Source organism: Perissodus microlepis, chromosome 12, assembly GCF_051167445.1.
Source record: "Perissodus microlepis isolate ML-2025 ecotype Zambia chromosome 12, ASM5116744v1, whole genome shotgun sequence".
Lineage (NCBI taxonomy): Eukaryota > Metazoa > Chordata > Actinopteri > Cichliformes > Cichlidae > Perissodus > Perissodus microlepis.
Window position 1 is genome coordinate 2668226 of NC_140472.1, and position 19864 is coordinate 2688089.

Sequence of the window (19864 nt, forward strand, 5' to 3'; positions counted from 1 at the left end):
TAAGTTACAGTTTCATATTTAACTTATACTTGAATGGGCACACCGTGACAGATGAATAGTGCAATTTTATGATAAATGCCAATATCACATCTCTCGGCATTTTAAATCAGGGTCAAAATGTCTGGAAAAAATATAACAAAAAGCTGTGAGCAATAGAGAACACGGTCCAAAAACATATGGGAACACAGTATATCAACATGTTTAATGTTTTGTGTTATTTGCTTCATCTCAATAAGCATTCTCCAAGCATTGTCCCTTTGGAAATTCATCAGCATAACATGGTATTTGCCTAAGCGTTTAGTGTGGGAATGAGCATCAGCACAGCAGCTGCAGCACAACTGCATGCAGAAAGCTACTGTATCATCCAACAACCACTCTATACTGAAATGTTAGTGCAGCTGCAGCAGAATTATTATTGTTATCCAATTTATGGTTTGCATTAGATTCCATTTTTCTTTACACTATCAATTAAGATGAATAAACAATCGTACAAAAAAGGACATGTACATAATATATTAACCTCTGGAAACAACAATTAACTTATCCCATTACCCATGAAACAGAAAAAAAAAGTGATTCAGGGGTATTCATTTTTTTGTAAATACAAACTTAATGTATTAACTGTAACAGAAACTGAACACATCTGATTGCACTTACTGTTATTAGAAGGTTTTTTTTTGTTGTTTCATCTTACAACTTTACCCCTCAGTCAGTCCAGTTTTGATCAAGTGTGCAATGTCAGTTGATGTAATCCACATATTTTACAATAAACTGGTTTTAAGTAAGCAGTCACACATATATACAATATAACAAGTGACATCTTGCACACAACCTCAGCAGAAATATATTCACCCAAACAAATTAGTCCTTTATACCATATTAAAGATTGCTTAAGGCTTTTTTTGCGTACAAATTACTGCCGTCCATGCTAGACAAACTGATATTAACGTTGTTGTTTTTTTGTTGTTTTTTAGAGTTTAAGAACCCAGGGTGACACAGCAAACATATTAAACACTGCATCTTAACATGAGGCAATACAAAATAACTGACTACAACTGTGCGTGAATTTTTAAAGTTGATGAACAGGAGTGATAAAGTTTTAACACAGGCTGCCTGTTTAACCATGTCATTTTTTTCATAGACGAATGACTTCACTCATAGACAGGCACACATAAATGGAAGAACATGTGGTAGCCAGCCTTTAGGCGGCCTCGTGGTTTGTTTCTGTCGCTGAAAACACTTCTTTAAATGAAGCCAGTCATCATTAAGCAGCATGAATGCCACTGATCTAACATTACGTGGATAGTAGCCAATTTTTGTGAGGAAAAACGCTAAATTAACAAGGAGAGGGAAAAAAAAAATTATGGCCTGAAAGATTTGTATAGACGGGGAAAAGAAGCATGGAACAAAAAGTTGTAATCTCTCAACTCTAAATAAATAAATGTGACAAAGGTGTAACACAAATAAAACACAACCATCAAATAAAGAAGAAAGAATAAAGCTATGGTATGTAAAGTATTACTCTGCGAACGCACCTCTGTGCCGATGGGAGAAATGCCAAATGTTGGCAGCAATTGTTAAAAGAGAAAGGGTGTAAGGGGCTAAAAAGTGCCTTGGTGGATAAAACTCCACTCTCCCTCTATTGGCCTGAGAAAAAGTTCTTTAGTTATGATTGCTGCTGTTCCCCTTGGTTGTTATTTTCCACCTCCATGTTGTTTAGCTCTGTTGAGTTGGAGATGTTGTTTTGAAGCCTCAGTTGATCCAGTCCTTCCTCTGTGTTTGTCCATGAGCTCATTGACTCATGTACTGTTACTGTGTGTTCCTCCATCTGCCTTTGGAGGCTGTCCATCTCCTCCCTGAAAGGGAAAAAAACAACAGAAAAAAAAACTGTTACATCAGTTCTGGCATTTGAATAACTGCCCAGCACTACAAAAAAAAGTTTCATGTCGGTTTGCTGATCATGTTTAACCAAATCATTCACACAGAAAAAAGATCTTACTTGAGCTGTCGTAGACAGTTGTGGAGATTGTTGAGTGGCTCCTTGTTGACAGAAGTCGAAGGCTTCAGCAACTCATCCAGTAGGGAGGCAGGCACCGGGCAGTCTGGGATCTTAACTGGCGTTACTGGGGTGGATGGGTTCCCGTCACTTTTCAGTTCCATGCGCTGCTGCTCCAACAACAACAACAAAACATTATCTTCAGCAGGCACATCTTATATGACATTATACTTGCAGTACTGACCTTTACATCTCTGTAAAAGACAGAATGCCTGCATTACTCATACTGTAGAAATTAATGGGCACACCCAGCTAAATGACAACATATTAGCCATTGCTAGTTGCACCCATATGAAATATTAACATACGTTTTATTTGCTTCAGTGTTAATCTTTTAACAACAACCTCTCATGACGAGACTCTCACAGAGGGAGAAACCATAATAATCACATTCAGCAGTTAATACTTTACTGTACATTATTTAGTGGACTCCTGAAGTTTAAATGATGTCACAGCTAGGAACTTATAAGAAAGCACTAAACACGTCACATAACACAACCGTTCACGGCACAAAAAGTTGCCTCACCTTCCTTAGACGACTCTGTTTGAAGTCCTGTTTGAGTTGCTGGTTTTGAAGCAGGACTGTCTTCATGCTGTTTCTCAGCTCACCCACTTTGGCCTGCAGCATAAACTTGTCCTTCCTAGTGCTGCTCAGCTCCTCCTGTACCGACTCCAGCTCCACTTTAATATTCTGAGTCAGACATTTTATTTTACCGGTAAATGGCTTGAAAGAGGCATAAATGACAGAAACATGAGACACTGTGCCTATACTGTATAATCAGGTCAAAGCTTGCCTGCAGAGCTGTCTGTAGGTTGTCGAGCTCCCTGTGGTGGCACTGCTCCATCATCTCCACCTGCTGTTTCTGAGCTTCAATCTCCCTCTGCCTCTGCTCCACCTCCCACTTCAAATCTTCAACCTGAACCAGCAGCCAGTGTTAGACGTCAGTGTTATTGAGAGGTGATCTCCAACAGTAAATTGGAAGGAGACTAAAAGAGGTTTTAACGAACTGCAACACTGAAATGTTTATAGGAAATAAGGACTACATAACCCCAAGTGTTGTATTCGAATCAATTCAGCTTATCAGTATCAAATATTACAACATTCACACAACAAAAACAATTTTTTTTTTTACCAAACTGACTTCTGTTGGTTAGAATACAAATGTAGCCCAACTAACAGGTAAAGTAACCCAAAACGAGTACTTGCCTCTTGGTTAGTGAGCGGCTGCTTTGCCAGTTCATCGTCCAGTTGTTTCCGGAGGATCTGGAGCTGGGAGTGAGCCTCAGCCAGCTCCTCTTGGAACCTGGCAACCTCCTGAGCGTGCTGCTCATCCTGAGCCCTGCAGAGTTTGTTAAGCAGCTTATAAAATCGTCAATTACTATAGGTTATGTAACACAGTATTAGATTAGAAATCATTAAAATTTTCCTGAAGTCACAGAATTCTTTAATCAGGCAAATGCACGCACTGTAGTTTGTGGGCTTCTTTCTGCAGAACTTTAACCAGGTCCTCTTTGGCCTGCAAGTCCTTCTTGATCTCTGACAGCTCCAGCATGGCTGCCCTGTAGTGCCGTCTATTGTGGGCCGCCTCAGCCTTTGCTGCTGCCACCTAAAGGAAACATTCCATAAAACAATATGGGAAATCCAAAGACCACGCTACTCCCAATTTGGTGTCAAAAAGGAAAAGTACTGAGCTAGGCATGTGACAGTTTATCAGTTCGATTTATAGATTGTAAGCAGGTTCTTGCTGTGTCTTGTGTCAAAACAAAAAGTATTTAACTCCCAAAATACTTTAATATGAGTTATTTTGAGGTTGTACTTCAGCTTAAAGAGAAGGAAATCATAATTTAGCCTAATATGCAGCACAGAACTCTTACCTGTTCTTTCAGGTCCATGACTTTGTTCTTCTCTTTTTCCAAGGCCAGCTGTAGACTTTGTACCATCTGCTTCATCTGCTGGTCCTCCTCCTCTTTACGCTTCAGAACAGCTTGAACCTGAAACCCCACTTTTCTAGTTTAGTCTACAGGTAATATGATACTTTGTGTCACCAGGATAATAAAAACAAAACCCACATCTATATTATTAGATGCAATCCTTTTTTTTCTTACCTGCAAATTGAGCTGGACAAGATCTGCCTCCCTCTTTGCTAAGGCCGACTCCAGAATGTTGGCATGCTCCCGCAGTGCATTGTGGGACTGAGCTAATCCGGCCAGTTTTCCTTTTTCGTGTTCCAGCTCAAGTGCCAATTTCTTGTTGGCATCTTCTAACTTTCGGATCCGCTTCTTGAAGCAGCGCGATTCTTGAAGCTGTGGAAGCAATACATGTCATTGATACAAAAAACTAAACAAACAAAACAAAACATATGAACTGAATAATTTCAGAAGTGCAAATAAACTGCTCATACACAGTTGTATTATTAAGGAAAAATTGGATGAAAAAGTTCATGAAATTATTTCTTTTTTCATGAACCAACTAAGCTCTGGGACACCTAACCTATCAGTCTGTTATCAGTGATTGCATTCTGGTATTCATACGTAAGCCCGTTTTACAATAATCTTCCTTAAGTCTTCATTATATGATTCCCACATCAACAAAAGCCACAGTGTTAGCAAAGAAATTGACAGAACATGAAGTGACAATGTCTTAATGCATTTTATACTTTAAGATTGCTGTTCTTGAAATCTTAACATACGTATATTTTATTTTTTCTTTTGTATATTAATCATGTTTGTCACAAGTAGATTGGACAGCAGGAGAAGTTTGTCACTCGAAGACTTTTTTTCTGTTTTGTATTGTTGCCTTTTGGTTGGTTCTCCAAAGCGTACGATCTTTTAGTGAAATGCCCATCTCAAGATTCTGGGGAGACATGTTGATAGCTGGAAGATGCCATGAGGTTAACAGAGAAAAGCATGTCTGAAAGGGGCTAAAAAGAGGTTTGAACTGAGAAAAAAAAGCATCTGAGCTATAAGATGAAAGATTAACAAAGTTTACCTCATCTTCAAGCTCCAGAACCTTCTCCTGGTATTCTTCCAGCTCTGTGGACGTTAGGGTGATCACTTCTTGAAGTTCCTTCTCTAGCATAGCTTTGCTGTTGGTAACAGCCTGCAGTTCAGCCTGTAGAGTCTCAATCTTCTTCTATATGACAAATAAATAAATGTTTGAGTTAGCCAACAGCTACAGTTATATTCACGATGCAGGGGCATACAACTTTCTGACAAGAAATGGTAACAAATGACAAGAATACAGGTCAATCCATATAAAAAAATCTGTCAAAATAAAATAAAATAAAAACCTCACGCATTCAGAATCAGATGATATTTTTAACACTAACTTTAGCATATGTAATGAAGCTGTAGAGAGGGCTGTTACAACATGGTTGCAATGCATAAACCTGGCGTTACCAAGATTAATGCACATTTGAGAGTTGAGTAGTGCACAAAGGGACTGGTCTAGAGAGAAAGACAGACGACTCATACTTTAACATAAACAATATAGGCCTGGGTTCCATAGTGAGGGTATCCAGTGGATCCAATATGCTGTAGAGGGGCATTTTACAGGAAAAATGTCTGATCCCTACCACCTATGTAAGCACTGTCCATCATAAACGAGGTGTACAGACAGTAACACATGTCTGTAGGAGTTAATGCACCCATTTTATTTATTTATTGCGATACAAACTATAAATAAATAAGAGCAGGTATAGCTTTCTAACAGTGATACTTCTTCTAATGCTTGAAACTCTTTAAATAGATGTCGCAGCTTGAAGCTTTAAAAGAAGTGCTCATTACCTGCAAGGCCTGGCTGTTCCCTTCATCTGATACCTGGGCCTTCAATTTAGCCAGCTCCGCCTCAGCCGTCTCCTTGTCAGTCAGAGCCTCTTGGAGCCTCCTGCTCAGGATGCCCACGGCGTTCTCGTAGGCCTTGTGTTTGGCCTTCATCTCCTTCTGAGCGCTGGTCAAATCTGTCCCCAGCTTCTTCACACGCACCTTCTGTTCAGTGATGGCTCTATTTCAAAGAACATATGAATGAAAAAAATAAATAAAAATGTATTTTACTCCCAGATATAACAAACACAGAATTTCTGAGGCTCGATACAATTTAAAAAAAAAAAATAATAAAATCAAACTTTTATTTCTATGAGGCGTTTAGGCATTACCCCTTATTTCTATTTATAAATACCAAATGACTACAAAGAGGGGCATCATGGGCCAAATCATCACTGTGGGACCACATGACTCACTTCTTGGCTTCAGCCTCCATTTGCTCCACCTGTTTCCTTAGACCTTCATTCTCCTGTGTCACTGCTGCTAGCTGGCTCTGATCAAACTGTAGAGACTGCATTGGGGGAAAAAACCAACACATTCAAGTAAAAGAAAAACACCCAAGGTTAATATAATATTTTCTTTATTAATATAGTACTGTAAGGCCATGAGCAAATATCAGACAAACAGTACCTGAATCTGGGTTTCGAGCTGATCCCTTTCATTCTGAATGGTTTGCAGATGGGCCTCCATGTTACTCATCTGCTTCTGCACTCTCACCACTTCCTTTTGCAGCCGGGTCTGCTCCAGCTCTGCCTTCTGCTTCTCCCCCTGAGCAGCCAGTAGCTCCTGCTTCAGATCCTTCACCTCCGTCAATAGACGCTTTTTGGTGGACTTGAGCTCATTGATCAGCTGGTCTTTGGAGCTGGCATCCCTGCGGTATGCTTCCACCATCACCTGTGAGGCAAATGGCATTTTTAACCCCAGTAAAAGGTTTAAAGTGGAACAAAATACTTATGAGGCATTTGCTCCTTTGGAGATGTGCAAGTAGTCTCACTCATATTTGCCTTGACTGACACAGCAGGGAAAAAACAAGAACTGACAGCACTGCAGGAGACAAGGCTGCATCATCTCCAGGGTTTGAGAGAGATTTAATTCACTGATGCTGTCTATTCATAGAGGAGTGGATAAGCTTTATTTTTGCAGGCCAAACATGAACACAGTCCACCAATGAAAATGGCTATAGTGAACCATTGTAAAACCTATAAAATGGCAAATATAATTCTAACCTTTTAATGAGAGGACACAAGTCTGTTGTGCCATTTATGAATTAGCAAGAAAAAAATGAAAATGAAAAATCTCTCTAAGACTGAACTTGCTGATTTTTTTTTTTAAGTGCTACTAAATGCACATTGCTTTTTAACAAATTGACAACAAATACCATATTTGCTTACTTTTATCCTGTATATGTTTAAAATTAGGGATGTGCACGACTAGTCGACTAATAGTCGCTGCTGTCAGTAGTTGGTAACAGACTTACCAGTCATTTAATCTAATTGTTACAATTTTAATTCATACCCAATGCTGGTAAATTCTTGTGTCCTAAATGTTGTAGAGAAACACCATAAATCCGTTAATCAGCCTGATCGTTTGGTTAAAACTATTATTGCTGTTTCTTTAAAGGAGACAGAATGAGATCGTGGATACAAATGGCGGAAACTAGCTTTCTCCGAAGGGTGGATGGGCTCATCCTTAGCAATAGGGTACGGAGTTCAGTCATTCAGGATTAGTTTATTGATAATAGAGACATTTTCACAAAAACTTACTTGGTTGTCATGTGTTGCTCAAAACAGTTCAATTATTATTTGATGGACCAAGATGTTAATGCATGCATATAAAAAAGGGCCTACAATAACTCAAATCTTGAAAGGCACACAATGCAGTGCATGAGTCTGTCATTCTGTCAACTAACTCCACCCTTTTCATGACAGTCTGTCAATGCAAAATAAAGCAGCATTGGACAATGCTCAATCCAGTGAGGCGTGTCAGCACCGCTCTCCTCCAGAGAATGTGTCTGCCATCTGGCTCTACAATACATACTCCCACGACAGCCACAGCCTTAGCCAGCTGGGAGTCACTCTGACAAGTGGCTTATAAATGTACATTAAGTCTTTCTGAGTTGCTGCAGGCAGCATATAATGTCATGTAAAAGCTATGAAGGCGTCTTACCTTTTGTTGCAGGAACTGCTCCTTAAATTTCTGAGCTTGCTTCTTCAGGGAATTATTTTCTTGTTGTAAAGTTTCAATCTGTAACATAATACAATTGTTTCATTACTCACTATATGTTGTATCAATGCTACTTGAGTTTTATTATCCTGAAGAAAAGGGGGTAAAAAATTCTAATCCTCATTCTTCAGGCACAAAAACAAGCCTTTTTGACCTATTGCAAACATTTCCAAACCGCAAAAAACATTTTAGGTAAATGTAAAATAAATTAACTCTACCTCAACACATCTTCTGTCTCATACCTGATTGGCTTTGACTTGGACTTCCTGTCGTAGTTGATCCAAGACATCTGAGGCCACCAGAACATCCTCGCCAAGCCTCTCAGCACTCTCATCAAGTTGGCTCTTGTCTGCTCGGGCTGCCTGCAGTGCTACCTCAAGGACAATCTTCTCGTTCTGGAGGTACTGGATGTTGTCATCCTTGGCAGTGCTTTCTGTCTGCAGCTCAGCCAGCTGGGCCTCCAGCTCCTGGTATCGGGCCTCTAGCTGGTTAATGGACTGCTCTTTGGTGTGCAAGTTCTCCTGAGTGGTTGTCAGCTGGCGCATCAGCTCCAGATGTTCCTTCTGCAGTGTCTGCAGCTGTGCATCCTTCTGGGAAAGGGTCAGCTTTACCTAAGACAGAACATTAAGAGCAGAGTTTACAAATGAAGAATTACGTCTAAGAATTTTATTGCACATGCAGGGTGACAAATAAGTCACGGTTACATTTGGCATGACTACCTGCTCTAGTTCTCTTTCCAGGGTGCTGGCTGTGTTGGCAAGCTTTATTAACCGTTCTCGCTCTTCTTCATACTCGTCCAGCTTGTGCTGCAGGTCATCTTCCACCATGCTCTTTGCATCCTGGATCTGCTTGTAAGCAGCTTCTTGGGTCAGCATGTCGGCCTACATTACAGAGAGTAAAAGCACTTTAAACAATGTTCAAATATAGTCAAGATACCCATTTACACAAACTGTTAAAAGTACATTTTAATGCAATTCCTGTGATTTTTTTTTTAAGATTTTGATTGGTTTTATTTAATTCCCTTGGCTAAATAACAAAGTTAACGTGTAGTTTGTTTTGACTTTAGATTTAAACCTGAAGCTGGCATACACAGAAAAGATGTCAGAGAAAATACCTCAATGCTCTGTAGCTGTACAGCGATGCGTTCTTTTTCTTTGATGGACCGATGCTGGGTCTCAGTGAGTTGATGTGACAGTGTCACATTTTCCAGCTTCAGATGCTCCAGAACACCAATCTGAGTCATCTGTCCAGCCTATAAAAAAAAACAAACAGAACCAGACATGTCAATAGTTATGTCTCCTGCATGACAACTAATGCCAAGCCGTGACATTAAAACCAACTGCACGGGCATTAAACTTACCTGCATGTTGGCCATTTCACTTTGCAGACGCACTCTTGCCTCCTGGGCCAGAGCTAGCTGCTGCTGGTACCACTGTCTGACCTGCTGAAGTGAATCAATCTCGGCCTGGGAGGTCTTCAGTCGGCTCTGTAGGGTACTGCGCTCCAGCTGCACCTGTTGAAGCTGACTCTGAAGACCACCCATCTGCTGACGCAACTCCTGAACTGCAAAAGCACAGGATCAAAACATAAAATTGAAAAATATGAGGTGGAGGTGAGTATATACACTCAGCCATTTGAGTCTCCATCACTCACCTGTATTGTCCCTTGAGGTTACAGCGTTTTGCATCTCCTCCACCTTCCCCATCAGCCTGTTGTACTGGTCTTCAGCAACCTTTAGATCATTGCTTAGAGAAGCCAGACTGGCATTCTTGTTCTCTAGACTGCTCTGGAGCTCTACCATAGCCTTCTCTAGCTGGCTACAGCTTTGCCGTAGTGTGCCAACCTCTGTAGTGAGGGCACTCTGCTTCTCCTTGCTGACTTGAGCGTCCTCCATTTTAGCCTGCAGCTGTGCATTCACTGTTGCAAGCTGGGCCTGAAGCTCTGTCTTCTCCTTGAGAGCCTAGAAGACAGGGCAGGTGGTTATAGCATGTAGCCCGATTATTTTCAGTGTGTACTTGTATAATATTGGTCGCCCACAAGGTTATATTAGGAACTGAAGACCAAAAAAAATAAAAAATAAATAAAATATTACTGATGGTTTGCATTACCTGATTGGCCTCAGATGATAAGGATTCCAGCTGGCCCTCAAGCCTCATTTTCTCTTTCAACACTTGGAGCACTTCATCATGACCCATCACAGAACTCTCCAAAGAAACACTAAAACAAATTTAAACAACCTCAGTGAATAAGATCAAACAAATGAGTTGAGACGTTCAACAAAAGATTATACATATCAATCTTTTTCCAAAATGAAAATTTTCAGGTTCCCTCATATACTCAGTCTGTGAAAATACACAGTAACCACAACTGCACTAATATTTTACCAACCTCATTACTCAAATAATAAATTCAAACATTTATTGATTTGCCTTTCTTGTAAGAAATCGTCACCTGCTGGAGAAGCTGTCCCTGCGGCTACGAGGCTCTGCTGTCCCTTCTCTTTCCTGCTCCAGCTCCAGGAAGTGTTGCTCTTCAGTGGCTGCTTGCAGAACCTCCTGAAGGGAAGGGAACTGACCCATGGCCTCAGGGGCGATCTCGCGTCCATCTACTGTGTATGGCCCCTGCTGCCTCTCCACTGCTGCAGAGAGCATACCGTAGGTTCCCCTGGTAGACACACTGCTGTAGGAAGAGCTGTCACTGTCGTTGCCATCATTCCCGGGCCTTACCCCTGATTCACTGCCATCAATTTCTGACACATTGTCCCAGACGTGGAGGGGAGCACCGGACTGTGCCTCTGTCTCAGAAGTACCGCACTCTGACGTCACACTGATCTCAGACAGTGTGGACACAGAGCTAATAGTGGAGTTGACAGAGCTTATGTCTGCTGCCTTTATGCCTCCTCCTCCACCACCACCACCACCATCATTCTCAGGAGACTTATAATCAGCCAAGGAGTGGATCTTGTTAGGGCGAGGTGACCTGGACTTCTTTTCTTTGGGAGGGGGAATTCCAAGGCTACCAAGTTTGGGACCACGTGGGACACTGGTCCTGAGGAAGGAATACTCCTTGGTCATGGCAACAGTACTAGCCCGGGGTAATGCCTCAGGATGTAGCATAAGTTCTGGATCCAGGGTACTGAATGGTCTGCTCTTGGTGGTGGTACGATGAGACTAAAAAACAGAAGAGCGAATCAGAGGTTGTATTTGAAACAAACAAAAAAAATTGACATCTATTCTTTAATTGGTAAAATGAGTGTCCAGCAAAAATAACCGAATAAATGTGTAAATATTTATATTCACATCAAGTAAAAGAAAACTCCTTAGAATAAGTCCAGTAATTACTGTACAATTACTAATCTAAGTCACAAACATGGCCAAAAAGTTAACCTAATTTCACAGGAAAAGGCAGGAAAAAGTAAATCAGCAGAAACAAGTGACACTGTACTGGTGCACCACTCTACCTCTCCTAAGATTACGTTCAAGGACTGCTTCTCTGACATTATCATGTAAATATTGTGATATAACTTTGTACTCATTGGCTGGAAGTCTCTCAGGTCCTGAGGTAATAAAACAGCTCCTCCACTATGGTGCGAATGTTTATGTGTATATTTTTTGCCAGAAGAACATCATTTTCCCTTTGCATTCACCCACCCTCTCCTTCTGTCTCTGCACTCTGTACTGTTTTAGTTGCTCCTCCAGGCGCCGGCGAGCCTCTAGGCGAATCTTCTCCTCATTCTCCATCTCCAGTGATGGTTTCTGGTTGGCTGAAGGGATGAAGGGCAAGGAATGTTAAAACAAAGAGAAAAATGCTACCGCTTAACATATACTATCCAACTACAACAAAGCAGATTATTTAAACAGGCGATTATGTCACGATTGCAAACGCTGGAATTTGGCATGGTGGTGAGTGAAGCTGCTTGAAGCCTGGTTCTCAAATGACAATGGTAAACAAATTATTCAAATTTTAGTTATTTTAATACTTGGCCATGGGCAGTAAGTCAAGGTTTGCCACTTGACTTAAGGATTAATGGCATTTTTAGAGCAGGTGTTACATAACTGTTGCGTGTTACACCCATAAAATTAAAGTCCTATAGTATAGAGCAGGGGTCAGCAACCTTTCACACCCAAAGAGCCATTTGGACCCAGTTTCCACGCAAACAAAAACACTGGGAGCCGCAAATATTTTTTGACATCTAAAATGAAGATAACACTGTATATATTGTTTTTTACCTTTATGCTTTGTGTGAACAACTAAGGTGTGTTGCTTTTGAAATCCATGAAGTGCTACAGAGAAAATTACATTTTATTCATGTAATTAACACATTTTGAACTCTTAAAGAAATATAACAAAAGGAAAGCTGAACTAAAATGATCCAGCAAACAAAACCTGTTGTGAGCCGCCCCCCTTATATCGCCTTTGGGCTTTTGGAGCCTTGACCTGACTTTTAAAAAATAAAAGCACTATGCTGCTAAAAAATTTAAAAATAGATATTTGCAAAATTCTGCCTGAATATGTATTTTACCTGGTTAATGTGTGTGGCAAGGCGTGGTCTGCAGGGGAGGCGGACGCACCTGAGCGGCACCCGCAATCACGCCTCGCCGCCTTAACGTCTGTGCTCTCTATGCTGTTGTTGGTATGTGTCGGGCTGTGAGCTGAAAAGCTACAGCCGGCTGTGTGCGTACAGAAACCGTGTGTGAAAAGTGGTCAATAAAGAGATGCTGAAAAGCGTGTTCATGCAAACATCGTCGGGTCTGCCGTGATATGTTTACAATGGGACTTCTGCTCCTGAACCTCTGCGCACAGCGCCTGCAAATCGGGGCTGTACGAAGTCACTTTCATCTAAGCTGACATCTGTGAGGCGTGAGCGGTGTTTGTTTTTAACATAGTTCACAGTGGAGCTGCTGACATAATGTGGATCCGAAGATCCATAATTGACCAACCTGGGGTTAAAAGTCGATAAATGCACGACGTTTCGGCGGGTACGCTGGCTTCCGCCAGTGTGACGCTTATTTTGAGCGATGAAAAAATAATAAAATATAATTGTATTTTTATATTTCAATATCACAATAATCTTCCAATTTAGAACTACACATTAAAAAGAACTAAAATAAATAAATTACACTTCAACTAAATACTTCCAATTTATTTTCCCAAACCATGCGGAGCCGCACTATAATGACTAAAGAGCCGCAGGTTGCCGACTCCTGGTATAGAGGTACGCAGCTATAATACTGCAATAGATGTACACTGAATTAGAGCTGTGTATTCACCAACAATTAAGAGATACTTCATGTGGGTTTTTCCTGTGGAGTTATTTTGATTCTCTGTAGGAGTTATAATGTGCAGGCAAACAAAATCAGTTATTGCCATGCTTAAAAATATAAGCTTTCATAACTGTGAATCAGGCAATGGTGCCAATTTTTAAAAATACCATGTAAAAGATAATGTATCAGAGTGATTAGTAGCAAAACAAAGCCATGAATTCAAATAGTGTCTTGAAGAAAGACAAAAAAAAAAAAAAAAGCACCCACACAAAATTTGAGTTAAACAAAAGACTGCTATGGGAGTTGCTGGGAGGAGGTAAAGTCAAACAGCTAAATGAAATCCTCACTGAATCCTTCAGTCCAGATAACACACAGACAGGGGAGTTAAAGCAAACACTTGTACATGAGCCAACGACCAAAACACTCCACATCAAAACGGGAGGTTAGAATAGAAAGGGTTATAGAGGGGGCATTCACTGCACATAAATTTATGCTTACACAGTTCAGTCTCCTGCATAGGCATACTGAGTCTGAGTGACTGCAATGCATCACCCTTGTGAACCGTGACCTCAGCACTAGCCCCCTCAGACTTCTCTAGCATCATGGGTGGATAAGCAGCCACACCTGGGGAGGGCTCGCGGTTCTGCGAGTTGACAGGGGAGCTGGTGCTCTGGGGAGGAGCTGTCAGAGGCAGGGTGTCCCCTGCAGTATCAAAGCCCTCTGCCAGTCCATTTCCATTTGGCATCACATCTGAATTGACAGGACCTGAAAGAGGAAGGGGGGAAAAGCCCTCAGGAATCCAACAATTAGTCATGAGAAATTCTTGTGAACTAGTTTGAGTGGATGTGATTCTTTTGGCAAACTGGCTAGACAACTTTGTCAAGCAACAATAGCTTACGTGCACAAGGCAACGACAAACACTCATGTAACACTATTGTTACTGAAGCATCCCTCCTAGCTGCATCTACTCTTATAGGAGCAAAACTGGGATTCAGCTTGCAACACAAACACATTTAAAGGGACTGGAAATCTATTTTCTTTGTTACCCACAGACTACAGACAAAACGTGCCATTTTCTGTCAGCGGTGGAAGTGGTTTGTTCATTTTACATGACAGATATTTTCTATGTCCTCTTGTCACTGGTTGAAGTAGTTATAGAGAAGGAAAACGTGATTCATTTTCAGCAATAGAATGCGGGAACGTCTGCCAAGCAGCTGTCATTCAAAACTGAAGAAATCATCCCAGAAATGTCCCGCTGACATGAGTTTATTTGCGGTAAAAATCGTAATATCTTGTTAGAATTTTTTTTTAATGATGTTGTTTGCTGCTAATGTAATTATGGATATTTAAATGTACAGAAAATAAATGAGATATTCAAATGCTTTTTCCAAATATAATTCCAAAAAATATTTCTGTACACTTTTCAGTAAAACGCATTTATATTTCTGGGTAACGCACTGTGTGAGAAAATCTTCCTGCTACTTTTTCCAGTTTGTCTCATGTGTATCCTCAAACTCGTACACTTACATATGTTACAATTAGATACATTCTGTACACATATTTTCTGTCAAAAAAAACAAACTGAAACACTGTAAACAGATGATGAAAAATTTGAATTCAGCTCAGCTATATAATATGCTTGTTCAAAGGCCTGTGTAACATGGAGCTGCAGATGGCCTAGAGAGGCTCGTCATAACCACCAAAACAGGTCATGCATGGCAAAATACAAGTGTTAGATAAAAGAGACACCATTACACTTCAGAACTTGAACTGGATACCTCACAATCTAGGAATGAGTGATCCTTTCCAGAAAAGCATGCTTACTCACCGTTATGAATATCCCCCTTTGCATCCTTTGGGTTTTCCAGCCCTTTTTTAAATGTCATTTCATGCTCCACAGCATGGGCTTGAGCCTCTTTGGATTTTATAACATGGTCCTCTTGATAAGTATTGGCCTCCATCTGGGCTGCCACTGACTGCTCAGTATCCACTTCCATTAAGAGAAGTAACAGTCACAGCACTGCTGGTGCACTTCTTGAAAGGGCATCTCACTACGCCATCTTCTTAGGAGGCAGATTAGCTGAGAGCATGTCAGTCTACAGGAGCACCTCCAAGCACATACAAGAAGAGAGAAAATATATAACAACTTTTAGCTCCAGTATTGAGATTGCGACACATGAGAAAGATCAACATGCAACACAGAAGAAGCCGTAGCGACTCACCAGGGATCTGTTTTACCCACTAATAAGGTTACGTAACAACAGTCTGCTTTTATAAACATAAGCTATAATTAAATACTAACAAACTACTTTGGTAAGTGGATTTTTCAGGTTAAATATAACTTAACTCTGCAATAATTTATGTGTACTTTAAAAACAAATGCAACAAAAGTTTCCCCGTCTTATCGCCTATTTGTCAGCCACGCACCACTGAAGTAAATCTGTGAGGGCATGTGTACAACCTACCCTACCAGAGATACGCCTTATCAAGCACAGTTGATATTTAAATGTAAGCCTTTCCGAAGATTAAAAAACAGTGACAGCAGTACTCTGCAAAGCCTTTCCGCGTGACATGTTATATTATTATCGTAACCTACTATAAATGATAACCTTTGACTCATAGGGTGTGTTGCAAAGACTGGTGCAGCCGCTGGACGCACAGCGGCTACAACTGCTGCTAGTAGCTAGGGTGCTAGCATGTACTCAGACTCAGACTCGGAGTCGGCATCTCGGGAAAAAAAGCAAGACAGTTGATGGCAAACGTTACTGTAAAGCCCCTATATTTCCAGCGACTAGGCTGAATAATTTCACTTCATATAAAACTGGCAATGACAAGAAAGACGCACTAAACTTTAGGTGGGTAGCACTAGCTAGTGAAGCTAACGTGAGTGCTAATTAGCCACGGGACCTGTCAAGCTAAGAATTGCTACAACCTGGAATCGCCTTCATAGGACCATTTTCTGAAACGCTTAAAGTCATTCGCCGAAACACCTGGCTTCACCTTTGTTACAAACCCTAGTATAAATTATAAAATATATCACAGATAAATGCTACAAAATACAACAAATACTCACCTTCTTGCGAGCTTCGCCTTTTACTACGTGGCTGTTTAGTTTCGGTCCCTTTTCTGTCCGACTAGAAACACTGGGCTCAAACAATACATTATTTGAAACAACTAACTAAGCTTGTCGGGTCACTGACTGACTGTCTGTGTGTACTCTCAAATGTTGAAATTTAAATAGAAAAACATATATTATAAATCCGCGCAATATCTGAAGATGTATATAGCAATAATACATGTATTACACGACCCGTAATAAGGAACGGACAGCCGCTCCGGTGACTCTCTCGGATGTGGTACAATGCTTCACTCTTGTGGTCAAATACTGCGCCCTCCTTTCCAGCTGTGCTGACAACCTGCAGCTGTGGCAACCACCAAAAGTACTGTCACAAGCAGCTGGTGCCACTTACCAAGACGGTGCACGGACATGCATTAATATACACACGATTAAATCACGCCACTACTTAACGTAATTAGATTAAATAGGATTCCACATCTAGGATTTGAGCTACGTTTTTATTTAAAGGTAAAGCACTTTCACTGGTACAGTACTGTTCAAGAGTCTCAAGTTATTCCTCATGTCTTTAAAAACTCTGTTTTAAAAATTTAAAACAAACTTGAAAGTCAGTATTTGAAATCACGACATTTATTTTTCAACACAGCCTGAACTTTCATAGACAAGCTTTCTTGTCATTTCTTTTAGTAGTCTTCAGGCATAGTTCTTTCTATTGCTTTGTGCATGTGGTGGAGGAAGCTGTCTTAGTGTGGATGTACACAATTTTGTGTGTGCGTGTGTGTGTGTGTGTGTGTCTAATAGGCTGCAAGAGCTTCATAAATGTCTAAGATGCTGTACCTATAAATGTCTCTTTTTTGGTTGGTTGGTTGGTTGGTTGGTTGGTTCTTAATTCTGACAAACAGGAGAGAACTGTCCTCCTCATGAGTCTCAGCTACATTTGCTATATTAACAATATAAATATGTATGCCTGTACTGTTTTGCGCAAGTAGAAAAAGGCTGCAAGGGCTATATATTTTTAACTTTATTCAGGTATTGGTGTTAGTTTTTTGGTCTAATTGATTTAACTGAGTCATCAAAAAAATGTCAAAGATAACACAGTTTGACAAGGATAAAATAGTAATTTTGCACCAGCAAGTAGATTCCCAGAGAACTATTAGTTAAAAACTTAGCACATCTTGACATGGTGTGCAGTCTGTCCTTAAAAAGTAGAGGGCAAAAGAAGGAAAACATCAAGCAAAAAAATGACACTGGATATGAGAAATGCATCTGTGCCACAGGCCCTTCAGTCGATTCCTCTACTGTTCACTGAAGCCTCTTCAGAAGTGGTCTCAGAGGAAGGATGGCTTAAGCCAATCTTAAGGATCAAAACATCCATTTGTAAAAAAAATAAATAAAAAAATAAATAAAAATAAAAATAGGGGAAATCTCTGTCATGCTTTAGGACTGCATTTCAGCCAGTGGTGTTGGGGACTTTGTCAAAATTGATGGAATTACAGGACAGAAAAGGACCATCAGGTTTTGATTAATGATGTAATACCATATGGAAAGCTTTTGATTGACAATTGCTTTATTTTTTTGACATGACAGTGAGCCCAAACACACTGTTAGTGCAGTAAAAACCTGGATTAAAAGACATAATGGAAAGCTACACTTCATAAATGAAACTCAGACCTCAACATGGTTGAAGCAGTGTGATTACAGACTGTTGGAAGACGGATCTGTGTGGAAAACACACATGAATTGGCATTTTTAAAAGGAATTAAAAACTTTTACTGCAACAAAATCTGAATTGAATTTGGAGGTGAACTGTTCACAAAATGTCTTTCACAAAAAGACTTAATAAATCCCCTCCACAAATGTGATGAAAACAGTTATTTGATGATTTTCCATGTAAAATTATTATTAACATGAATGGAAGTTAATAGACTTTCAAGAAGAGCTGTAGAATGCAAAAAAAATAATTAAAGCACTGGTTTGAAAACATTATTGCTCTTTGTTGAGAGTATTTGTCAAAACTTGTTAAATCTTACATGAAAATTGCTGAACAAGTATGTGTATAAAGGCAGTATGTGTAGCTTGTAGTTTATGTAGGTTTAGCTACTTGTTTTTTGTTTTTTTTTACACTTAGTAGATGTGTGCAGTGATATGTTCAAAATAAATAAATACACTGTTGGGAAAAAGAAAATTGCTGAACAAAGATGAGAATTGGTCCAAATGAGTAAATACCAAAGATCGTGCACTTTGGACGGGTACAGATGTGAACACACTGGAGGGACGTACTACGAACCGAGATTAATGGTTGAGCTTTAAGTCAGCTTTTTTTATTGTCTGCAAGATGGCTTTTATTTATAGTGTGCTAGGTCTACACAAGTGTCATATAGATTCTCTATTAAAGCAATGTGTTTTATGCAGACAATTTCTGAAGCCATACTTTACTAAAACTCCTGGAGAAAGCCCAGCTGTAAACCTAAAGCAGCCCAAACAGTCCACGACGTTGCCATGTGTTCTTATTATTATTATATTTTAATAGTTAGTCCTAATGCTGTCAATGCCAATGGAATGCAACATAAAGTGATTTCCCCAACCTTATATGTTAAGACAATTACACTATAACATGCAATTTTTACTATGCAGTATTTAATTGAATGATTATTTATTTATTTATTGTATTTTGTGTTTGGACAGTAATTAATTTTATGTAAATGCCTCTTGAACAGGGTATACTTTATATTCCCGTGCCCTCAAGTCATCAGGATTATTGACTGGGCCAGAGAGGAGTCTCCGTACAGCTCCATGGATGAGGATGAGTTTTGAGCCAGGGCAGTCTCTACCTGCAACCTCAGGCCTCAGCTCCTCAAACATAAAGAATGCTGCACAGTCAAGTTATGGCTGACCAGCTTCAAACACCACGCTCTTCTGCCACCCTGAGGAGCCTCCTGAGCTTCCTTGCACAGAGAAAGCTGTCACCATGTCCTGCTTCCGTGCAGGTGGGTATCGGACGTTCCTCACACACATGACGATGTGACCTTCTCTTTGCCTCTATGTTCAGGAAAAATGGCAGTGCAGAAGGATGTATCCAGACAATACAAAAATGTTTCAAGCTCAAAGAACAAAAATATTTATCAGATTACATGTTTTTAGTTCTTTTCATATTCAGAAATGTTTTACTCTGTATGAATGTGTGACATAAAATTGATCAACATTTGACATGTACCAAAATATAATTGGCTGTACTAGAATGACTATTTGTGAATTTTTTTTGCAGTTTTTTCCAAGTTCAATTTACTCAGAAAAACTTTTCTTTTAATGTAATTATTTGCAGTTTTTTTCCACTTCACTGTTATGTTTTTATGGTAAATGATTTAATCCATTTAAAATGTAATCCTCTTCACAAGGTGTAAGAGTGTCAATACTTTCTATAGT

At 40.0% G+C, this 19864-nt stretch overlaps 1 protein-coding gene across 3 annotated transcripts; it reads right to left on the bottom strand.

Moving 5' to 3' along the window:
- Positions 1-175: 175 nt before the first annotated feature.
- Positions 176-16668, bottom strand: golga3 (golgin A3). 3 transcript variants are annotated; one of them, XM_084947022.1, is made up of 24 exons: positions 16439-16668; positions 15194-15461; positions 13864-14130; positions 11752-11864; positions 10553-11271; positions 10210-10318; positions 9755-10061; positions 9462-9664; positions 9216-9353; positions 8821-8982; positions 8344-8712; positions 8045-8122; positions 6509-6772; positions 6295-6389; positions 5843-6059; positions 5046-5189; positions 4163-4360; positions 3932-4048; positions 3524-3663; positions 3264-3396; positions 2851-2973; positions 2583-2747; positions 2000-2166; positions 176-1856 (listed from the first exon to the last, which is right to left on the bottom strand). In XM_084947022.1, exons 2-24 carry the CDS (start codon positions 15360-15362, stop codon positions 1667-1669), a joined length of 4587 nt encoding a protein of 1528 aa, XP_084803148.1. In that variant the 5' UTR covers positions 15363-15461; positions 16439-16668; the 3' UTR covers positions 176-1666. The 3 variants fall into 3 exon arrangements, with proteins under 3 accessions (XP_084803148.1, XP_084803147.1, XP_084803149.1); XM_084947021.1 differs by having other exon boundaries at positions 15194-15473; XM_084947023.1 differs by having other exon boundaries at positions 13990-14130; positions 15194-15473; positions 16439-16666.
- Positions 16669-19864: the final 3196 nt, after the last annotated feature.

Coding starts and splice junctions, on each gene's coding strand:
- golga3 (XM_084947022.1), bottom strand. CDS start 15,362: ATGGAAGTGGATACTGAGCAGTCAGTGGCAGCCCAGATGGAGGCCAAT. Junction 11,865..13,863: donor TATGCAGGAGACTGAACTGT/GTAAGCATAAAT, acceptor TCATCCCTTCAG/CCAACCAGAAACCATCACTG. Junction 2,167..2,582: donor AACAGAGTCGTCTAAGGAAG/GTGAGGCAACTT, acceptor TTGTTGGAGCAG/CAGCGCATGGAACTGAAAAG.